This window comes from Choloepus didactylus, chromosome 1 (assembly GCF_015220235.1).
Source record: "Choloepus didactylus isolate mChoDid1 chromosome 1, mChoDid1.pri, whole genome shotgun sequence".
In the NCBI taxonomy this organism is placed as follows: Eukaryota; Metazoa; Chordata; class Mammalia; order Pilosa; family Megalonychidae; genus Choloepus; species Choloepus didactylus.
Genome location: NC_051307.1, coordinates 86,208,671 through 86,223,335, shown reverse-complemented (window position 1 = coordinate 86,223,335; position 14,665 = coordinate 86,208,671). Strand labels below are relative to the sequence as shown.

Below are 14,665 nucleotides of genomic sequence, written 5' to 3'. Positions count from 1 at the left end.
ATGTTTTAATTTTCGGATAAGTTCCAAAACTTAATGTTGCCCAAATGTTTTGGCAATAGCCCTTTTGCTATTATTAGTTGAATAATTGAGGCCTGGAGGCTGTAAAAGATTGTTCATTTAGTCTCTCATTTACTATACTCTGTAGCTGGTCTTTTCATGGTATAGCATCAGAAATGTTACCTACTTTTTGGAGGAAAACAGGATATGAAGTTATTCTTTCAGTGTAGTAGGAAGGTTGTAAAATATATTAGAGACAGCATGAGGCGAGTGAAAAGAATTCTGCTACTTTATGACGTTGGACAAGTTAATCTCTCTCTTGGCTTTACTTTCCTCATTTGTAGAGGAGAAATAATAATGTATTTTTACATTATTATAGGTATTGGATTGGATGAAATAATGAATGGGAAAGTGCTTTTTAAACAGTGAAATTTTATACAGCTGTTATTTTAATGCTCAGTCAGTGAATTACAGTGTCAAATGATGACCTGCTTTTCCTTGACACACTAGCTGCTGACTGCCCCATGGTGCTACTGATGCTCATACCAAGTCATCTCTGATATTATTCTGCTATTCTCTACAGCTCTCCTATTTCAGATTTCTGATAAAGCAGTCTGAAGAACTTGATTTCTGAACAGAAATTCCAGGATGCTTGCTTGAGGTAGAAAGCCTGACAGCCATTGTTCCTGGTAAACCTAGAAATTTCCTATTAGTAGGGCATATAGACCCTTATAGTTCACAGCAGTTTCTTTTACTGCTTGAGATAGAATAAAGCAAATACTTTAATTTCTGCTGAGATACTAAATTCTTTTCCTAGATGTAAAAGAGAGTAAAAGTATTGGTCTTTTTCTATATCCAATCTCAGTTTAAGTTTAGAAATTTCAAGTTTCTTTCATAGGTGTAGCTTCCATAGGAGCTATCTGTTGATCCTTCTACTCTACTTTTAATATTTTAGCAGAATTAGCTCATTTGTGCTTTTTCCCATTTACAAATCATGATGTTGGGATAGACATTCCCAGGCTTAGTAGTAGAGGGAAGAGATGTTAATTCCAGGGTGTTGTGATGGATATTTTATAGCTGCATCATGGACCCCCTGAAACAGTTTTTCTGAAATGTGAAGTTTTGTCTTTGTTTTAGAAGTACAGCCTGATGTAACCCGTAGGGAACGTCACTACAAATGCTTATATTGCTTAAGTTCTCTTATTGGCGCAACTACAAGGCTGTGATTCATGTATTCTTCATTGAAATATGCTTACATATATGACAGACAAACTTAATTTTTGGTTGTTTCTCAGTTTTTGTTTTTAATTTGAATCTATTAATGTATCCTAATTAAAAAAAAATGTTTTGTTTTGTGAATTAGACCTGTGAGATTTTGCAGGCAACGTGTTCAGTGGAATTATTAATTTAAAGTTCTTGAAATCTTTTTTTGGAGATGCGTTTTTTTCTTGATGGTCTTGGAAAGAGTCAGACTGGGTTTGAAATTACCTGCTTTTTATTTCCTTTGGGACAATTGGATTGCCAGAAAAATGTTTTTAACACTTTGGACTTAAATCTTTCTGTTTCTGAACTTTCTGGATCTCTTTGTTTACAATGTAAGTTTAGAAGTCTGTGATTCTGGCTTTAGCAGTGCTAAAATGCAGGTAAAGATAGGTTTAATTTGCAAATGAGGAAGAAAATAATTTATGGTAGGCTTTATAGTCAATGTGAAAAGTTATAGTTAAGATTAATGTAGTCAGAAATGAAAATATATGGGTACAGGAGTGGGATACGGAATGGGGAGTTAATGCTTAATGGGTACAGTTTGTTTGGAGTGATGGAGAAGTTTTGGTAATAGATGATGGTGATACTGAAACAACATTGTGAGCGTAATTAACACCGGTGGATTTATATTTGAGTGTGGTTAAAATGGGAAATGTTATGTTGTATATATGTTAAAACACAATAAAAATTTAATAATAAAGTAGAAGGAATGTTTTTGGGAGTGGGGCTTAACAATTTACAGCTCAGATTAGATTCAAATAGGTTTTTAACAAAGGTATTTTAAGTTTATTTTACCGGGAGATAAGATGTGAAGGGGGCATTAGAAAGCTCTGAGAACTGCTATATATATGTGTTGGCTTATACTGGGGTTTGTGTGCTTGTAAAACATATATGTTGTAAATAAAAATGATTGGGTTTGTCGTGAGTGGTGGGAGCCAGGGCACTCTTTTCAGGGATGCTTCCCTGGTGGCTCTGGGAGAACAAGTTGGGCAAGGGGCTGGGACCCACCTTTGCACAGTTGTGCCAGTTGAAAGCCACCCCTCCTCCCATTGCCACTGGAACCTTGGCTTTTATGGTCTCCTACCTGTCCTCTCTGTCTGCAGCCGCTGTCACTGGCCTGGGCCTAGTGTGTGCTTGATGAGGGAGACTGAAGCTTGGAGTGTGTTGGTCAGCCCACGGGCACACCCTGAATAAGGCAGGGCAGGGCAGGGTTGGGGGTGGTCGGGTCCTAGGGGTCTGCCAGGGTTGCCTGCCTCCCCCTTCTGTGTCCACAGGGTTCTTTGAGATGGCGCTGATAGATCTGGAGCACGTGTCTGTGACCTAAGAGTGGTGGCTGTGACTTTCACCCAGAAAGAGTGGAGGCAGCTGGACTCTACGCAAAGGACCCTGTACCAGGAAGTGATGATGGAGAACTGTGGGCTCCTTGTCTCATTGGGATGTTCTGTTCCCAAACCTTAGCTTATCTACCAGCTGGAGCATGGGTAGGGGCTATGGACAGTGAAGAAAGACCTCTCCCTGACCACCTATCCAGGTATTTGTTACCTTTGAGGATGTGGCTGTGACCTTCACATCACAGAATTGGAGACAGCTGGAGTTGGCCCAGAAGACCCTGTACCAGGAAGTGATGCTGGAGACCTGTGGGTTCTTGGTCTCTTTGGGATGTCCTGTTCCCACAACTGAACTGATCTATCAGCTGGAGCACCAGCAGAAACTACAGACTGTGAAAGATCTCTCCCAAAGTACCTATGCAGGTGACTGTGTAAAACCCGAGATAGTAGAATCTACCACATCTTACTTGGCCTTGTCTGAGGAAGTCTTATTCCCATGAACTATTGATAGAGGGTGTCTCAAGGGACTGCAGGTTGGGGCGAACCAGGGATCAAGAGGCACCACTGAAAATTCAAGAAGAGAACTCTAGGCCAGAGATAGATCCCCAGAAAGAGACACTCATTGGGAACATAGGCCCTGAACTTAATGGTAAATGGACAGATGAACATGTATGCTCAAGAGTGGTACAGGAGCAAGGAGATACTATCCATGAACAGCTACTCAGGTGGATCAGATAAAGATCCTTTGATTCATGAAGAGAAAAATCTCTAAATGTAAGGAATGTGGGAAACAATTTAACAAGAATTTCCTCCTTTTTTGACATGAGCAGATTCACACTGGTGTCAGGTGCTATGAATGCACAGGGTGTGGGAAAACCTTTAACAAGAGCACAAACTTCTTTCAGCACTATATCACCCACACTGGGGAAAAATCCTGTTTAAGTGCATTGAGTGTGGGAATGCCTTTAACCACAGGTCACACTTTACACACCACCAGCGGATTCACACTGGGGAGAAGTCTTGTAAGTGCAGTGACTGTGGAAAGGCCTTCACCCATAGCTATACTTTTGTCTTGAATAATTGCAGTCCACAGAAGAAAAACCCTTTGCGTGCAAAGAATGTGGGAAAGCCTTTTGTGAGAGTGCAGGCCTAATTCATTACTATATCATCCACAGTGGGGAGAAGCTGAACAAGTGTATGGAGTGTGGGAAGGCCTTCAGCTGCAGATCATACCTCAAGCAACACCAGAAGATTCACAATGGGGAGAAGCCCTGTGTGTGCAGTGAATGTGAAAAGGCCTTTACCCACTATTCCGCTTTTGTCTTGCATGAAAGGATTCACACTGGAGAAAAAACTTCTTAGTACAAAGAGTGTGGGAAAGACTTTAGCAATAGGGTAGACCTCATTTGACACTACAGCATCCACACTGGAGAGAAACCTTATGATTGCATCGAATATGGGAAGGTTTTCAACTGCAGGTCACACATCATGAGGCACTTGCGAATTCACACTGGCGAGAAGACCTATGAATGCATCCAGTGCGGGAAGGCCTTTTGCCAGAGCACCTACCTCATTTGACACTCCATCATCCACACTGTAGAGAAGCCCTATGAGTGTAGTGAATGTGGAAAGGCTGGTAATTGTAGCTCATCCCTTGTTCAGCATCAGAGGATTCATATTGGGAGAAACCGTATCAGTGTAACAGATGTGGGAAGACCTTTCCCAATTGGGCAGACTTCAGTTAACATCCAAAAGCTCCTATCGAGAAAAGACTTTTTGAATGAGGAAAATCTTTGGCCACAGAAAACATCTTGCTCAGCATCTGATCATTCACACCAAAGAGAAACCTCACAAGGGTCATTGCTGTGAAAAGGTGTTCTTTTCCTCACTTGTCATCTAAAGAGTCATATTAGAAATTGACACCACCTACAGCCTTATTGCAGGTGTGAAAATTCATCCAGGAGAGAGACCCAGTGGTTATTGTGCACATAGGAATACCATCATCTGTATTTTTCTCTTTAGTTTACACTTTAAAGTTATCTGAGGAATACTTTTTTTCCAAAGGGAAAACGCAGAAAAGAAAAAGAAATATAAGCACAGCTTCTTTCAGATTACCCTGCCAAGCCTATGACAATGTCTTATCCTTTCCTTCTTTTATATGATGAAAGGAGAGTGTTGTTTCAGAGGTAAATTGGCTTCATCCCCTTTATTTGTCTTATACATACATTCACTATTACTATATCTGGCACTGCTGTCTAGTGCCAGGAGAGTTAGACAGTTGAGGGTAGATCTGAAAATATTTCTTGAACACTTTCTTTGTTCCACAACATTGTGTTAACCCTTGAGAAGCATACATCTCAATGAGAAATATGAAGGCTTGAGTCATGAAATACTTTTATATATAAGGAGATGCCAATATACATATGAATGGGCACGTTTTACTGCACCACTTCAGACTGCTTAAAGCTTTGATTTTTAAAAACAAGCCAAAACTTTTTTATGGGTATTTAAATGCCAACACACCCCTTTTTTCTTGAACCCAGTCTGCTTGTTTGTTTGTTTGTTTATTTATTTATTTTTATTTATTTTTATTTTCTCTGTGGTATGGGGGTGATAGTGTAGCCGTGTGACCTTCTCAGCCAAGTCTTAATTCTTTCCTCTCAATGAGGTTTCTCACCTTCTTTAATCCTTGGTAGAGGCTTCTCCAAGTCTACCTCAGCAGTTTTCTAGGGCTTGAATTAGGGCTAGAAAAAAAAACATAACTAAATTAAGTTAAAGGATAATGGTAATGTCAGAGAAATATCATGAGAACGAATCTTATTTTTAACTTTATAAAAGATTACGTGAAAACTGTGATCACATGCCATAAAGTGATGGGAATTGTCACAAGCAAACTCGCATGTATATATGCAGGTAGTGTGCATTTCTCAGTTATCACTGTGGACTCAGTCCTATGATGCCCTCTTTGGTTGGGATATTTTGGAATTCTTCCTTTGGTATATTCTTTGAACCTGGTTTTTGAGCTATATGTGATAGTATTACATTAAAAAGTGTATTGTACAGACAAAAAAGTGGTGGTGTTGACAAGATTTGAGTCTTTCTATCAATGGTGTTAGATTTGTGCTAAATGAAACATATCTGTTTGGGTATTCCGCTTTGGAACTAAGGACATACGTGTTCAAGAAGGCTGGCCATGATATAATATAGACTGACTGTAATTCACCTAGCTATTTTATGTTGGAATCATTCATTACTTTTGTGTCTATCATGAAGGCTGTGTTATAAGCAAGAGAGTTAATCAGTCACAGGCAGTGTTTATTGGGTTTTGTCTATAGTAATACTTCTGTGAACGTAAATAGATAAAAGTATTGTTTATGATATGTCACCAACATTTGGCTATTCATGTATCCAGCAATTTATATTTGGTAGAGGAAAAGTACCTTGACCATTGGAAAATTAGATTATGTTTTTCATCTTTTTATGTGTGAGATACAAATGAATACTTTATACTCTTGGTGCCTAGAGTTATGTTACTATACCACCTTTTTCTTTTATTAGGTTAATATGAATTCAGTTAGCATTTTGAAAATAAAATGGATAAAGTAGGAGGCTAGCAGAAAAACAGTTCAGTTCAGTCAGTGAGCCTAAGCCTTACATTGTACTGAGAATCAGTTTTAGATTTTTTAGGGAAGAGAGGAGAAGCAGAAGTCATAATTGCTACTTCAAGATGATTGTGGTCTCTAGAATCTGTGTGTATCCCAACATCATTAAAGAAGAATGTAAAGCTCTTTAAAATCAGGTGCTGGGTAGTATAGTACAGTTTGGAATAGTTTTAAGAATTCAGATAACAAGAAGATGGTTGTGAACTGTGCCTAGCCAGGTGGCTCTTGAGCTTGAATTGAAGAGAGTGTCTTTGGATTTGTTACTGGGGGTGAAGGAAGGCAAAAAAGGTTGAGGAGAGGGCCATGAGTGATCAGAGACCCCAGAGCCAGTTGTAAGTGGGGCTTAGCTAAGAATGAGTTTTTTTTCTTTGAAATTTTATGTCCTTTACCCCCAAATTAACATTCTTTCCCCATCTGACCTTTGAGAAGGATTCTACTATTTTGTTAAAATTAAGTAAGATATGGAGAATCAAAAAAGCCTTACCTTCCTAAAGGATGAATGGTCTGAATGGGGTAGGCATGTTTAGATGTTTTCATTTGTACATATTTTTATTTACAAGTAAAATAAGGACATCTTGAGGAAAGAACTAGGGCCTTTAGAGTTGACAGATACCCTGATAGATTCACCATTCGCTATTTGACCTTGGGCAAGTTTAACATTCTTCCCATTACCTTTAATGTCTATTTTATAGGATTGTTTTCATAAATGAAGTCATGCATATAAACTGTTAAGCATGGTGCCTGGTCTGTAGAATGACTGAATCAATAAGTGGTGATTAAAGTATTACTTATAATTGGAACAGTTACATCTGATGAACTAAGACAAACATTTGAAAATTGTAGTAAAGAATATAGTTCACTTTGTGTATTTTGGCAACTTTTTTGCTTTAATTCTCTACAGCTCTCATTTTTAAAATTCTTTCCTTCTTTTAGGAGACAAAGATGGCAGCAAGGTGACCACAGTGGTGGCAACTCCTGGGCAGGGTCCAGACAGGCCACAGGAAGTCAGCTATACAGACACGAAAGTGATTGGAAATGGGTCGTTTGGTGTGGTATATCAGGCCAAACTTTGTGATTCAGGAGAACTGGTTGCTATCAAGAAAGTATTGCAGGACAAGAGATTTAAGGTAAAACTGCCATAATTTCATGTGATTGCTGCTGTTTTAATATATGTAAATGATTATTTTTTCAGTCACTTCTTTTTGTTTCAAATTTCATTTGTTGTGCAGAATTTTTTTCAGCTCCACAACTATAGTAACTTATATTTAGTCAATGTATTTTGTAGAGATAAAATTTGCTGAAGATTGCAATATTATTATTGAAACCACTGCTATGAGTAAGATTTTGTATATATAATGCTTTGAAAGGTAGATTAAAATTTCTTAATACTTTAAAAAAGTAGCCCTTTCCTGCCTTGTACCTCATTGGTATAGGGAGGGAAGTACTGTCTGTAGCGTATGAACATTTGATACAGTTGACTGTGCTTCCTTTCTTTAAATATTTCCTTCAAATGTGTGATATAACATTTATCTCCTTTTTTTATTCATAATGCTGACCTTTCTTTGCTACCTTCTCTTGTTTTTTCTGCCCCTAAAGCCAAACAGTCCCCAAACTTCAGTTCTTGCCATTTATTTTCATTTTTTACACCATCTCCTTAGGAGATACTGTGCATTGGATTTCATATATCAGATCTATGTTGTGGATAGTTGAAAGAGTCAGGAGATCTGGAGTCTAATCAAAGCCATGCATTCTTAGGTATGATATTAGACTTAAGCCTGTTTTCTTATCTCTAAGATCCCATCCATTTATTCCTGTCTCTATTCCTCCCACCCCTGCAACAGGGGTGAGAGCCTCTTATGTGCCAGAAACTATGTTAACTAGTAAGGGATATAAAAATAAATAAGAGATTATCACTGCCCTGAAATGGCACACAGTCTAGTGTCTAGCTCTTGAATTCTGAAGAGTATGTATATATTTTTAATTCAATTTTATTGAGCTATATTCACATACCGTGCAGTCATCCGAAGTGTACAGTCAGTTGTTCACAGTACCGTCATTTAGTTGTGCATTCATCACCCCAGTCTGTTTGTTGAACATTTTCCTTGTACCAGAAAAAGTGAAAAGAAGAATAAAAAGTAAAAGTAAAGAACACCCAAAACACTCCCCCCCCCCCACGCACTATTTTTCATTTAGTTTTTTGTCCCCATTTTTCTACTCATCCACCCATACCCTGGATAAAGGGAGTGTGATCCACAAGGCTTTCATAATCATACTGTCACCTCTTGTAAGCTATATTGCTATACAATCATCTTGAAGAGTCAAAGGCTACTGGGTTGCTGTTTGATAGTTTCAGGTATTTAGTTGTAGCTGTTCCAATGTATTAAAACCTAAAAATGGTTAGCTATATAGTGCATAAGAATGCCCACCAGAGTGACCTCTCAACTCCATTTGGAATCTCTCAGCCACTGAAACTTTATTTTGTTTTATTTTGCATCCCCTTTTTGGTCAAGAAGATGTTCTCAATCCCACGATGCCAGGTCCAGATTCATCCCTAGGAGCCGTATCCCGTGTTGCCAGGGAGATTTACACCCCTGGGAGTGAGAGCCCACCTAGGGCAGAAGGCAGTGAGATCACCCGCCAAGTCGGCTTAGCTAGAGAGAGAGGGCCACATCTGAGCAACAGAGGTACTCAGGGGGAGACCTAAAGAATATATATATATTTTAACTCTAAAGTTTCTGTTTCCTGTTCTTAGCTCTGTCTCAAATTCAAGTCCCGTGTTGCCAGATTTCCAGTGGATCTTGATATCTGGGTGTTGCATTGTTATCTAAAAATGGGAAGGCTTCTTAGCTGACCTTGACTTAACTTTTAAGACCAAATGGACTTTGTTTTGTATGACTGCTTGGTGTGCGAATATATCTCAGTAAAATGGAAATCCTACATGTTGATCCAGACCTTTGTTTTATTATTCAGACTATTCTCTCTCATTCCTCACATCCAGTTGTTATCAAACTTGGGTGATTTTTTTTTTCTCCTCACTGTCTTATTGAACTATCCCTCATTTTACCTAATTCCATTTGTCATGGCCCTATTTCCAAATAAGGTTACATGCTGAGATACTGAGGGTTAGAACTTCACCATATTTGGTGTGTGTGTGTGTGAAATTCAACCCATAGTAGCTTCTCTGCTTTTATTCAGTTACCTCTATTACCATATTTAAAGACCCAGGCCAAATTTTTCCTTAATGAAATTCCCCAGATGATTCCAGCCATGTGGATCTTACTCTTCTAAATTATTTGACTCTATATTGTCCATAAACTAGGACATTCCATATTTTTTTATGTTTGTCTTCTGGATGCCCATACGTTTAAATTCTGGGGAGTTATTAATACCTGATGATAATAGTGAGTATTTACCAAATTCTTATTATATACTGTCAGTCTACTAAGTTTTTACATGAATACCTTTATTTAAGCCTTGCCATTAGTACTTTGAAATTGGTACCATTATCAGATGAGGAAACCTAAGTACAAAGAGATGATAAATTGTTTTGACCAGGGTCACCCAGAGAGCAAGCAGATGGACGGGCAAGGGTTTGAATCCAGGCAGTGCTTTAATACATTTTATCATTATAGTATCAAACCCCTCCCTCCCTTTTCTTATAGTATCAAACCTCTGTGGCATCAGACCTAACTCACTCTGTATCACAATATTAAAGCATATCTTCTCCTTTCTTCTCCCTTTTTCCCTCCTCTTCCTCCCCTCCTCCATTTACTTGATTTTCTAATGGTTTCATTATAGTCTATTGTATGGATATACCCTAATTTGAGTCATTATCCTATTAATAGCTGTTGGATTTTTTTTTCCCTAACAAACAATGCATATGTATGTGCTGTTCTTGGAATAAATTTCTAAAAATGGAATTCCAGGGTGAAAGCGTAGTCAGGTTTTTATACAGATGCCTTCCAGTTAGGTTTTATCAGTTTAAATATATTCATGTATGAGTCTGCCCATATCCCGTGTAGCTCCTGGATATTAGGAATATTTTTAAGTATTTCAGTTCTGTAGGTGAAAAAAAATCTCATTTTAAATTTGCAGTGTCATTTCATATATGTTTGATTATATATGTTTCTTTTGTATATTGCCTGTTTATGTTGTTTTTACCTCTATTGGGATATATGTCTTCCTTATTCATTTGATAGAACTCTTTCTATGTTAAGGATTGTATTAGTTATCTATTGCTGCAAAATACATTGTGCTAGAAAATGTGATGGTGTAAAACAACAACAAACATTGTTTTACTGCTTTGGTGGGTCAGGAAATCAGGCAAATGTTTTAGGGTCAGGGTTTCTCACAGGCTGCAGTCAAGGTATCAGCTGGGGCTGCAGTCTCCACCAGAGGGAGCTATCTGCTTCCGAGTTGACGTGGCTGTTGGTAAGCTAAGAGATAAACGCATATGTAGTTTTGATCAAGAGTTAAATGCATATGTAGTTTTGTTTGATTTTTTTCTAAATTCCTCTCCAGAAGGGTTGTACCAATTTGCATTCTCTCCAGCAATATATAAAACTGCTTACTTTTCCACAGTTTTGTCAACAATTTGTTACTGTTTCAGTTTTTGCCAATGTGATAGGTGAGAAATGGTATCTCATTGTAGTTTTAATTTACTTATGAATGTGGTTGGGTATCTTTGCATCCATTCAGTGTCCATTTTATATGTTTTTGTGAGTGTGAGTGAATTGTTCATTTTTTGGGTCTGTTTTAAAAATGGGATTTTAGTGTTTTTCTCTTAACTTGGAAGCATTCTTAATTATGGATTTAGCCTTCAACTGTGATATAGTTAGTATTTTTACTTTGTATATAGCTTTTTTTTCCTTTTTAATATAGAAAAGTCCCCCCACTCCCCCAAATGCAGTCAAATTTGTCAGTCTTTTCTTTTAAAGTATCTAGATGTTGACTTATAGTTAGAAAGCCTTTAGCCTGTATCCAGGTTAATGAGGAATTCATCTATATTAACTTCTAGTGGTTGTAAGGTCTCACATTTTACTTAGATCCCTAATTCGTTTGGAGTTCATTCCTATGAATGGTATGAATTATTGACTAATTTTATCTTTTCCAAATCGTTGCTCAGTTGTCCTAGTATAATTGAGTAAAAAGTCCATCTTTGCTCTAGTGATTTGAGATGCTACTGTTATCACATGTTAAATTTCAACATGTACTTAGGTCTATTTCTGGATTTTCTGTTCTGTTCCACTAGTCCATTTGCATATTCCTATTTTAGTACCACACTGTTTTTTTGTTATTGTTGTTAAGGTTTGTTGCATTTTTTGAAAGATTTTATTTTGGTAATATATCTATACATATAAAACCTCCCATTTCAACCACTTTCAAATATACAATTCACTGGTATTATTACATTCACAATATTACCATCACCACCATCCATTACCAACACTTTTCCATTACCCCAAGCAGAAACTTTGTACTAATTAAGCAATAATTCCCCATTTCCCTCCCTCCACCTCTGGTACGGTATAATCTACTTTCTGTCTCTATTGGTTTGCATATTCTAGTTATTTCATGTAAAAGTACCACAGTGTTTCATTATAGACACTTTATACTATGTTTTAGTGCTTGATAGGGTTTATCTGCCCTTTTAGCTTTTCTTTGTAGTGTTTTCCTAGCTATTTTTTGATATCTATTTTTCTGTATGAACTTTAATATCAATTTATCTAACTCCATAAAAAAGCTTGTTGATATTTTTAATTGAAATTTCATTAATTTTATAAACGAATTTAGGGAGAACTGGCATATTTATGATGTTGTGACTTTCAGGACTTTTCCTTATACAGGCATTTGGCATTTCTTGTTAAGTTTATTTCCAAGTATTTCATTGTTTCAATTATTATTGAATGGTTTCTTTTTTTTTTTTTTTTCCCTCTCCCTCCTACATGCTAAAAAGTGGCAGGCTACCTTACACCAAGATCAGTTGTTTCCACTATAACACCTTGTCTTTGTGTTCTCCTTGATTAATGTTAAACTGTTTCCATATAGCTGTGGCCAAGAAATAAAATTTTGTGTATTGAGCAATTCATTTCTCTTGATTGTCAACTTAAAAATCTGTAGCTTAATATCCATGATTTGTGTAGCTCCTGCTTTGGTTTATATTAAATAAGTATGTGTTTCCAGAAAAAGATTGGAATAGGGTCTTCTGATGTCTTGCACAATTAAATCAACCAGTTTGCTGAACCTGCTAGTGGCAGTGAGAAGTAATTTGTTTTGCTGTAAAAAACAATGTGTCTACCCTTCCTTTTTCAAAAGTTTGGGCAGGATAAATGGAATGAAGAGAGGGAATGATCAGAGGTAAAAGGAAAACCAAGAATAATTATTCCTGTGTCATTAGTCAAAAAAACTATGTCTAAGACACTGATATTTTAAAGGAAGTTTGGTAGAGCAAGTTTCATCTCAGTGGTGTTTTACCCGCAATTTGATTGCCTTTTTTTCTGTGACCCATTATGCTGCTATATGTTACTTAAGTAAAATTAAACTACCTGTCTTGGGCAGTTTGGAAGTGCCTGTGATAGAAAATGCTTGTGTTGTAATAGGGCTAATGCCCATCTAGGTGCCTAATGTAGGAGACTTTTGATATTAAAATAGGGAGTAATCCTGAAAGCTTATGGATTGTTGAGGCTGCATTTTGCAATTTGAAGATCAGTAAGTTGCGGTTTTAATTATTTAGTGATCTGGGCTTCATTAACTATTAATTTCAGTTCTCCTTTTAACTAGGTTAATAGGTTTCAGATCTCCTGCTTAGTTTCATTTGTTCTTTGGATGGAATGTGGAGGTGGAGATGTGAAGTGTCACTGTTGTTCTGTTGGGAATAGAGAATGTAGCCCTACTTTTAATATATACCATTTTGTGAAGTGATGAGAAATAATGTCTGTTTTTGATTCTTAGGAATATCATTATTTTCTGCATGATATTCTGAAAATAGCATAGGATAAAGATGACCTTGGTCTACTGCTTAGTAGTTTTTAAACGTGGGCGTATTTGTTAACTTTATGAGCCTCGGTTTCAGCATCTGTAAAATAGAGATGCCACCTCTACAGCAATGCCCCAGCCCAACGTTTGGCACATAAAATAACTCAATAAATATTATTGTGTTCTTATTTTCTTCTCTCTTTTCAGTGTTGTGTGGATCAAATTAAGCAAATGTATTTTGAGAATATTTCCTGAACTTTAAAACTCATAAAAATGAAGCTCTGTTGTTTATTATCAGGGGTCTGAATTACAACAGATTCCTATTCACTTTGGATCTTGCCTTCTTGCTTACTCCTTCCCTCCCCCCACTTCCCCTTCCCCTTCCTCTTCCCCTTCAGTTTGTTTGATCTCCTCCTAAATTCAGTAGTCTTATTTTCAGGCATCTAATTATTTGTATTTATATAGCTATTTTAAGTCATTTGTGGAAAATCTATTTGCTTGGTAAAACTGACAGACAGCTTGAAAAAAAACGGTAATCGTTAGTTATACCATATGCAGCAGTGTTCTTTGAATCATGGCGTTATCAAGTGGAAGCTGAAAACCAGGTCTAAGTCCTGTGGAGAGAAAGGGAAGGACAGTGACAAGTTGGGTAGGAAACATCTTAGATTGCAGTGCAGCTATAAGAAACTCAAACCATTTAAGTTTCCCATCAGGGGAGTCTGTTGTCTCCTGGGAAAAGTCCTCCCTTAAATATACCTGCCATGCTCAGTCATGGCTCTGTGGGAATGGGTTTGAGAGCACAGCAGCTGGGGCCATTGTGGGAGGACCTGCAGTCGGAGATCTGAGAGGCACATTTTTCATACCTGCTATACAACCTTCTTAAGGATATACACTATTATTTTAGGCATTTTAAAAAAATGCAATTTTATTGAGATATATTCATACACCATGTAACCCATCCAAAGTATACAGTGGCTTACAGCATCATCATATAGTTGTGCAGTCATTGCAACAATTTTCACACATTTTCATTACTCTAAAATAAAGAAAAAAATGAAAAAGAACACCCAAAACATCCCATACCCCTTATCCCTTCTATTATTTAAATATATTTTTGTCTTTATTTTATTATTCATCTGCCTGTACACTGGATAAAGGGAGTATCAGTCACAAGGTTATCACAGTCACATGGTTACATGATAATAGCTGTATAGTTATACAGTCATCCTCAAGAATCAAGTCTACTGGACTACAGTTCAACAGATTTAGGTACTACCTCCTAGCTATTGTAATACGCTAGAAACTAAAAAGGAATATCTATATAATGCATAAGAATAACCTCCAGAATGACTTCTCAACTCTACTTGAAATCTCTTAGTCACTGAAACTTTTTGTTTCATTTCTTTTCCCCCTTTTGGTCAAGAAGGCATTCTCAGTCCC

The 14,665-nt window shown here is 37.2% G+C and overlaps 1 protein-coding gene across 3 annotated transcripts in view; it reads left to right on the top strand.

Moving 5' to 3' along the window:
• GSK3B (glycogen synthase kinase 3 beta) overlaps window positions 1-14,665 on the top strand; it is a 280,899-nt gene that overhangs the window by 88,112 nt on the left and 178,122 nt on the right. For all 3 annotated transcript variants that reach the window (XM_037836235.1, XM_037836228.1, XM_037836219.1), the window contains exon 2: window positions 7,184-7,377. In XM_037836235.1, the coding sequence (XP_037692163.1) occupies window positions 7,184-7,377 (194 nt within the window). The remainder of the gene's footprint in view (window positions 1-7,183; window positions 7,378-14,665) is intronic.